Raw genomic sequence first — 9,613 nt, 5'->3', positions numbered from 1 at the left:
TGTCTATCAAACAATTAAAATGTTACTTGGAAAAACACAAATACGTGTACAGAATCTACATGTACTTCCGCGTGTTCCGTGTATATCGTATCAATGGCGCAACAGCCTAGCCTCTGACAGAGGAAACCAATTGTATCTAAATATAGACTGGATGTGCGAACCGAGGGCTGGGGAAAACCGCCTATGAACGCGACAGACATCCTATTTCACCACTCTTACACTAGACAGAATCACATTCTGAAGCGCTCATTTACGATCGGACTTTTCCTCAAGGTAAGCTCTTTTGATATTATCGATACTGTCTTGTCAATTCTTTCATAAAACTTGTTTTGTTTGCTGACCTTGTTCTGGCCCTTTTAGTGGGTGAGTAGGGGACACCTCGGTTTGCCGGCACCTATTGTTCTGGGTTAAAAAATACCCAACCATTACTGACAAGTGTACAATAGATGGATTATGAGGATTAAAAAGGGATTTAAAAGAGGGCAACATGACTTTCGTTATTTTATTTCTCATGTACATACAGCATACATTATAAATCATACATGTGTTCATACTTACAAAATATATAAACTTAAAGTCAGAAATTAAATTAATTATTTACACTTCACTTACATTTTAACTCACAAACCAATAAATCTTGCCACAGAATCAGCATATTCTGTTGGTGACTTGAGCCCTGCCAACAACTCCTGCTTTTCCCTCTCAATACCGCTATCCACATTGCGGTACTTCCTCCTCTTTCCTATGCTTTAGATAAACATCTGAATTGGCTCATTTAATCTCTTATCATAACATTCAGGGTGCCGGCAAACCGAGGTTAAACAGGTGAGTAACTGTCACTGAATTAGCAAATGCATTGTTAACGGCTTGGTCAGGTTTACAAAGGATCGGACTGCTGTTCAAAGAAAACAAGATAATAGGCGTAGATACGTCAATTGAGGCGCTATCAACGCATACATTATGTGCGTTGTTCACGTACAGATACGTGAAGAGAGGCGCTATCCACGAATACATTGGGTGCGTTGTTCACATACAGATACGTGTAGAGAGGCGCTATCCACGAATACATTGGGTGCGTTGTTCCCGTACAGATTCGTGTAGAGAGGCGCTATCCACGAATACATTGGGTGCGTTGTTCCCGTACAGATACGTGTAGAGAGGCGCTTTCCACGAATACATTGGGAGCGTTGTTCCCGTACAGATACGTGTAGCGAGGCGCTATCCACGAATACATTGGGTGCGTTGTTCCCGTACAGAGACGTGAAGAGAGGCGCTATCCACGAATACATTGGGTGCGTTGTTCACCTACAGATACGTGTAGAGAGGCGCTATCCACGAATACATTGGGTGCGTTGTTCCCGTACAGATACGTGTAGTGAGGCGCTATCCACGAATACATTGGGTGCGTTGCTCCCGTACAGATACGTGTAGTGAGGCGCTATCCACGAATACATTGGGTGCGTTGTTCACATACAGATACGTGAAGAGAGGCGCTATCCACGAATACATTGGGTGCGTTGTTCCCGTACAGATACGTGTAGTGAGGCGCTATCCACGAATACATTGGGTGCGTTGTTCACGTACAGATACGCGTAGAGAGGCGCTATCCCCGAAGACATCGGGTGCGTTGTTCCCGTACAGATACGTGTAGTGAGGCGCTATCCACGAATACATTGGGTGCGTTGTTCACATACAGATACGGGAAGAGAGGCGCTATCCACGAATACATTGAGTGCGTTGTTCACATACAGATACGTGTAGTGAGGCGCTATCCACGAATACATTGGGTGCGTTGTTCCCGAACAGATACGTGTAGTGAGGCGCTATCCACGAATACATTGGGTGCGTTGTTCACATACAGATACGGGAAGAGAGGCGCTATCCACGAATACATTGAGTGCGTTGTTCACATACAGATACGTGTAGAGAGGTGCTATCCACGAATACATTGGGAGCGTTGTTCCCGTACAGATACGTGTAGCTAGGCGCTATCCACGAATACATTGGGTGCGTTGTTCACATAGAGATACGTGTAGTGAGGGGCTATCCACGAATACAATAGGAACGCTTGTGTGACAGTGTCAGGCGAACGTGGATATACTTATTCAGTATCTCGTTGGCGATCTGACGCTTGGCTACAGTGGAGTAGTTTTGCCCTTGGAGAGAAAAGTCCGTGTTTCATCCCGCTGACATTTTAACCAGAGGTTTGAAAGGGGGTTCATAAATTGTGTCTACTTTGTCATCGGTCAAGTTCTAAATCCACGTGATACTCAATTTTGTAAATATATTAGTTATTCTTCAAAGTCATGATACATTAGTGTGTACTGTGATATTGAGTCATGGCTAGAGTAACCAATTATAATATAGTGTAATTAGTGTTAAGCAACCATATTGCTATAAGGTGCTTTCAGTAATTTATATAGTTTATAGCTTGTAGCTGTATCTGTTAGAATACATTTCTCATTAGCAATAATTTATAGCTTACAGCTATAAATGTAATAATATATTGTACAGTATTTTAGTACACTAAGTCTTGTGTGATTATGTACATAGTTCTATGAAAGTGTTAGTAAATATGTGAGTGAGTGAGTGAGTATGGTTTTACGCCGCTTTTAGCAATATTCCAGCAATATCACGGCGGGGGACACCAGAAATGGGCTTCACACATTGTACCCATGTCGGGTGACGCTTTAACCACTAGGCTACCCCTAGTAAATATGTACTGATGTAGTGCATATTAATATTAGGTTTATATGACTGTGTGTGTGACTGTGTGTGAGAAAGAGAAAGCATGTCTGTGTGCGTATTATATAGTTTTACTTACTTGTGTCATTTCATTATTAGGCATAGAGGCACATATAAAGCCATCCCGTGTTATTCCGGGACAAGCCGAATAGCGACTCGTGCTCCCCTCATGGCCATTTTTGCGACTGGGTTCCGTCTTAGCGCAAACGGGCATACCTAAAACAATTGTCAAATCGTTGCGTAATTGTTCACATATATTTCCCCATATATTATATCGTCACGATATGGCTGAAATATTGCCGATGCCCATATATTATATATATATTTCAGATGTAATATAAAGCACATCGGGACATGCGTTATGACACAGTATTGTTGAACACATTTATCTGTGTCTTGGGTATATTTTTAGATGCAAGACATATGTAAAATCAAAAATTGTTTCTGAGGGATTGTTGACAAAGAACTTAAAACCATACGCGCATTCTGATTGGTTTGTGGTATTTTCGCACATAACATGCATCGTTTGGGGGGCGAGTCTTCTCGCAGGTTACGGAAAGGGGCGAGTAGTGACGAATTGAATGGCTAGTGTGATGTGTAAACGTCCGGACCCGGAACGATTTAAGGTTATAGTATGTTATAGAAACACGTGGAATATTCTTTGTTGTGAGGGCACAGTATAAACTAGTAGCTAGGTAAGTTGTATAGAAGATCGTGTTTTCGCGGATCTCACGCATTTCATCCCTTCGAAATCAGCTTTCATGTGAGGATCACTCGTCATCCCTGATTCACTGCCTAGCCTTTCTCGGAGGTTTGGCCACTGTCGCCGCTGGGTGAACATATATTATTCTACGACTCTTTCCTATCAACACTGTATTTTTGTATCTGATTCTGACCACTGCCATTATATATTGGCATTGGATCGTGTACTACCACTCTATTGTGTACTGCGTTGTCCATTTTTGTGTATTAATTTTAAAACTACCCCATCTTAATTTGTTCGTGTAAAATCCATGGATAATTAGTCTCTCACAATTACCAAGAGTCGATCAACGGGATCGGGTTGTCAGGCTCCTGACGTGGTTGATTCACGTCGTCGTATCCAAATTGAGTGGATCGATGCTCATGATGTCATTCGTTGGATTGTCTGGTCCAGACCCGATTGGATGTCACAAAAGTAGTCCACGATGTTCCTCCCTTTGGGTTCTCCTCCCACACATCGTCCCCATTTTTAATGAATGAACTGAACGGGGGATAAACATAACTATCTCACTCACTGGAGATGTTGACAAATAACATACTGTAAAAGTTACTATATGTACGGTTTCATCTTGTTCTTACAGGACGTGACCACTTGATGAGACAAAGCCACGAGAGACATGGCGGGTATTGATGACCACAGGGGACCTATTGCCATTCATATACATAGCAATGCCACCCATATTAACGCGGCAGGGATTGTCTACGGGGGTGTAGGCAACGTGCTCGAACAGAAGATTAGAAAAGAAGTTGCTGCCAGATTAGGGAGTTCACAAGCTATTGAAAATGAAACGAATGGTGCAGTTAGGAGTTCACAAGCTATTGAAAATGAAACGAGTGATGCAGTAAGGAGTTCACAAGCTATTGAAAATGAAACGAGTGATGCAGTTAGGAGTTCACAAGCTATTGAAAATGAAACGAGTGATGCAGTTAGGAGTTCACAAGCTATTGAAAATGAAACGAGTGATGCAGTAAGGAGTTCACTTGGTATTGAAAGTAGTGCCCAAGGTATAAGAAAAAAAGCTACTGCTACAGTAGGATGTTTACACGGTGCTGAAACAACATCTTCTGGAGCAGAAAGTGGACAAACTAATCGAACAGAAACTACTGCTACGTTAGGTAGAGTAGACGATATTGGACGCGGACCTCCTGCAAGAGTAGAGAGGGGACCTGTCATTGGGACTGGGACTGCGAGTGGAGTAGGAAGCAGACCTGGTACCGGACGTGCACAAGCTGGTGGAGGAGGGAGTGGACAGCATACAATCATTGCTGAAGGATGTGGGCAGTATAATAGGCATGAAACCACAGTATATAAGCAAGGTGATTAACTATATATTATTAGTCTGCATACAAACGTTTAATGTTTCTCAGACACATATTGCTCAATGGTGAAGGGGGAGGAAGGACTTATATATCATAATTGTATTGAAACACAACTGGGCATCGAACTCGGGTGTCGTAAAACAAGTAAAACATGTAAGTTCATGACTGAGTTTGCTTTATATGACGCGGGGTATTTGAAAATTATTAATGTTATATGAAATTAAAGTACTGACTGACACACTGATGCCCTACAAACATATTCCTTTTTAGCCTGCCAACTGGGGAGATTTGGGTTTCAGTGCGTCCTCGCTACAAAAATGTCATCATAATGCTCTTTATTCATCTCACTGTTTTCCTTAATTTGATGAACACGGATCTGTGAAAGCTTAGGGAAATATATAAGTGTGTTATCGTATTCAACTAAAGGTTCTTTGGCAAATCTTTTACATACAGTCATATTGACGTCTACTTGTAATGTTTCTCTGGTATGGCCTCACATATACTGGTCGCTTTGGCCTAGTCTTTCTCCCAGACCCTAGAGAAAAAAATACATCATAGTCTAAGGCTAGGTTCGAACATTTAAACATTATTCTTTCAAGTATCCTAATTAGACATTTATCGTATTTATCAAGAGCGTGTGAGGGAGTTAGGTGCAATACTGATTTGAACAATAGGGGCGGTGGGGTAGCCTAGTGGTTAAAGCGTTTGCACCTCACACCGAAAACCCGGGTTTGATTCCCCACATGGATACAATGTGTGAAGCCCATTTCTGGTGTCTCTCGCCGAAATATTGCTAGAATATTGCTAACAGAGGCGTACAGCAATATATTCACTTACTCACTTTGATTTGATGTGTTAGGAAGGCCTGATGTAATAGACGTGTAGCACTAAAGTAAAACCTACGAGAACGGGTCTATTGTACGATTCAAACTATATTCTATATATTACATTTGGAAATGTCTTCCACATGTGTACCATTAAATTCTTTGAAAACTTTACTCAGGCCTTGCATTTGAAACCTTCTTTAACTGAAGCATTTGAAACCTTCCCTTTTGCTTCCTTGCTTTCTAACGTAATAGACCATTATCGTAGTTGCATTATAAATAGCTAAATTGTATTCCCAATTTGAAGGAGAAACGAATAACGCCTAGATCGAAGTGGTGTTATGAAACATACGCGGAAATTATGCACTACATTTGAGGTGTGTAATTGTGAGCTGTAATATTGTTATCAGAGTATTTTCGTTGTTGCAATGTATTTGTATTTATTGAATGGTTCAGTAAAACATAATAGCACGCTTTGCAAACACAATGTGTAATACTGAAACTGTTGAACTGTGTCACAATAGTGAGATGTTTTTTACCCCGCTTTTAGAAATATTCCAGCCATTTCATGACAGAGGACACCAGCTATGGGTTTACAGTCACAATGGAAAAAAACTTTCCTTTTTTAACAACTATTTTCTATACTCCTCAGTGTCAAATGATCAGAGGACAGAAGCGAATGGGGAAGCATCAGAAAGTATCCACACAACACTGGGCGCTGGTCAGCACGGTAAAGGTGAGAAATATTTTAGCAACGTGACTGGACAACACTGGAAAGTCGTGAAGATCCGGGTCAGAATAGGTCTTCAGCGACTGTGCTTGTCGTAAGAGGCGACCAACGGGATCGGGTGGTCAGGCTCGCTGACTTGGTTCATGCATGTCATCGTATCCCAATTGCCTAGATCGATGCTCATGATGTCACTCACTTGTGTGTCCAGACTCTATTATTTACAGACAACATCACAACACTCGAAATCATTTTTGTTAACTACCATGATAGATGCACGGTTCTTCCCAACCTAATCGTCAGACTCCTTATTCATGTCCATAAACAGTCCTAATTATATCAACAAATAGATTTTCAGGATAGATTATTATCCTTGTCGACAAGAATTAATATGAAAAATGCAAATGCAAACTTCTCTTATTTCAGTTTGTCTTGCGCTGACAGCCTAGATATGATTCCCGATCGGTATTCCTCGTTAAACATTCTCACAAATCACCAAATGAAGGAAAAAACTGGCTGATCACAAAACTATATGCGCAATCATGACACTGTTACAACACTCAAAAAAACATTGTTAATCTTTCAGTTGAATCGCATTTTAACCCTTGAGTAAATGGTCCCATTTCAGCAATGACAAAATCTTCATCCGACAAACGTCAAACAGACATTGATTTCCATGCTGCGTGCAAGGCGGGAGATGTAGGCCGAGTGGCTCGTTTGTTGTCCGGTGATCAGGGAAACCTCAACGGGAAAGACGGTAACGGGAGAACAGGTCTGATGATGGCTGCGTACCAAGGCCACAGAGATGTTGTGGAGTATCTTGTCAGCAAAGGAGCAGATTTGACTTTAGTGGAGAAAGGTGGTGACACCATTCTTCACGCAGCTTGTCGTGGAGGCGATATAAATATAGTCAAGTGTGTCCTCTCTAAGGACGACGTTGACGTCAACTGTACAGATAAGTCGGGGATGACACCATCAATGTCTGCAGCACGCTGGGGGTATACGGAGGTCGTGAAGTTGCTTTTCCGTAGGGGGTCTAATCTACAGATGGTGGATGATGAGGGTGACACCGTTCTGCATTATGCCTGTCGAGGAGGACACGATGACATTGCTGAATACGTCCTCCACTGCAACACTGCGCTCATCAACGTCAAGAATAGGAGTGGCAAAACAGCAGCGAGAGTAGCCAAAGATGAAGAACATTATTTGGTGTATGAACATCTTAAGTCAGTGCACTCAGGATGCTACCTTATGTGAGTGTAGACTGACAGTGACACGAGGACTCGGACGTTTGATTACATATGAAACATTTAGAACGTATACAGTGGATTTGTGTCTCCTCGCCATCATCCTCGACGTTCCAGTGAACTGCACACGTATCTCTATTCTGGTTGGATATATATCCTGAAAGCATTCCTACGTAGCTTCGTCACAGTCTCCGTAACGCCTATAGTACAGACTTCCTCTCGTTCGCCGGAGTAATTTGATTAGGCAGCCATTTGTAGCATTATGCTATTTGAAACGGGCTAAGAAAGAAAATGATGGTAGCGAATGTTACCCGTTTACTCATTTAGACATTTAGACATTTAGACATCAGACCAGTGAAGATCCGGGGTAGAATAGGTCTTCAGTAACCCATTCTTGCCGTAAAGGCGACTATGCTTGTCGTCAGAGACGACTAACGGGATCAGGTGGTCAGGCTCGCCGACGTGGTTGATGCATGTCATCGTATTCGGATTGCGTGGATCGATGCTGGTGATGTCAGTCACTGGAGTGTCTGGTCCAGACTCGGGTATTTTCAGACCGCCGTCATATAGCTGGAATATTGCTGAGTGCTGCGTTAAACAATAAACCCATATTTACCCATCATACCCATGTTAACTAGACGTAAATTCACCGATTGTAGTCAGTTTTTGCGGGTGTTTTGGGGATAAAACCGAACAAACTGTCCATCCTCTGTGCTGTATCCGTCTTTACGTTCCAGGAGGGACAAGGGCGTTACATCAACCAGGGTTATATTTCTTGACTGACAAACAGACAGAATATTTATTTTTTCATTTCACTCGGAGGTACATATAACAAATCTTCCCGAGGCAAGAGAGTTAACTAACTTTAAAAGTCCAGTTTCCACCCTTGCCGAACTAGGCTGGAATTCCTGGGCTCTATCACAGCGCCACCAGTGGCTATTGCAAGTTCTGTCCCTTCTAAGCCTCTCCTTTATACCAATCAGATTCCACCTCTCGTATCACTTGCATTTGCTTTAAACAAAACAGTGGCGCCCAGTCAAGACGATCTGGTCGATAATCAAGATCTTTATTGTGATAAAACGAGTCTTCCATCGCGAAGTGCATCAAATCACGTGAGCACCTTGATTAAAAACATGAAAAGATTTGGAAAATATCTGTTGACAACGAGTTGGTGGGGCACATGCTTTGTAAATCCTGCAATCGACCGAAATTTGCACGACAGTTTACGAACCGGATTTCGATTTTGTTGCACGATTTTGATTGGACTATGAGTAGACTCGTTAGTCCAGACAAAATGTAACTCCTTAATACCATCCTAGCTCGGCAAGGGTGGAAACTGGACTTTTATAGTCAGTTAACTCCCTTGCCTCGGGAAGATGCATATAACATAGCTGTATTTTACATACAAACCAGTAAAACGTAATTGCGACCAACGCCACGCGATTTATGAGAGATGATAAAACCACTCATAGTCATATCATAAAATATAAAATACATAATTAACAAACAATCAATTATAGAGTGTTAAGATATATAACTCAATGGTAAAACGTATCTGTATATTTAAAGGCGCCTATGCTCTAAGATGTTGCGACAGCCTTTGACTACAGAAACCATGTCGTCAATTCATAAAAGTAGGACATGTTGTTGGCTTAAAGGAGGGCTATATGTTATGCCACTTCAAGTAAAACCGTAAAATGATGACAACTTAATAACACATGAAACACAATTAAAACAGTAACTGTGATCTGTCGGGATATATGCTGTTATACTTCCAGCGTGATGGGGACGGTCGGGTAGCCTAGGGGTTAAAGCGTTCGCTCGTCACGCCGAAGACCAGGGTTCGAATCCCGACATGGGTACAATGCGTGAAGCCCATTTCTGGTGTCCCCCGCCGTGATATTGCTGGAATATTGCTAAAAGCGGCGTAAAACCTCACTCACTCACTCACTCCCAGTGTGAATCATGAAGAGGTCTTTCTTGGAATA

The 9,613-nt window shown here is 42.0% G+C and overlaps 1 protein-coding gene across 2 annotated transcripts in view; it reads left to right on the top strand.

Annotated features, from left to right (window-relative positions):
• The window catches only part of LOC125377455 (poly [ADP-ribose] polymerase tankyrase-1-like), a 56,846-nt gene extending 48,836 nt beyond the window's left edge, over nucleotides 1-8,010 (top strand). Inside the window, exons 1-4 of one of the 2 annotated variants that reach the window (XM_048390990.1) lie at nucleotides 179-273; nucleotides 4,089-4,824; nucleotides 6,304-6,387; nucleotides 7,007-8,010. In XM_048390990.1, the coding sequence (XP_048246947.1) occupies nucleotides 4,125-4,824; nucleotides 6,304-6,387; nucleotides 7,007-7,635 (1,413 nt within the window). In that variant the 5' untranslated portion in view covers nucleotides 179-273; nucleotides 4,089-4,124 and the 3' untranslated portion in view covers nucleotides 7,636-8,010. Of the gene's footprint in view, nucleotides 1-178; nucleotides 274-4,088; nucleotides 4,825-6,303; nucleotides 6,388-7,006 lie in introns of those variants that run through there. The other variant, XM_048390991.1, reaches the window with a different exon arrangement.
• The last annotated feature ends 1,603 nt before the right edge of the window (nucleotides 8,011-9,613 follow it).

The sequence above is a fragment of the Haliotis rufescens genome, unplaced genomic scaffold, assembly GCF_023055435.1.
Source record: "Haliotis rufescens isolate VD_foot unplaced genomic scaffold, xgHalRufe1.0.p SCAF_9, whole genome shotgun sequence".
NCBI lineage: Eukaryota > Metazoa > Mollusca > Gastropoda > Lepetellida > Haliotidae > Haliotis > Haliotis rufescens.
This window is presented reverse-complemented; position numbering and strand designations above follow the sequence as displayed.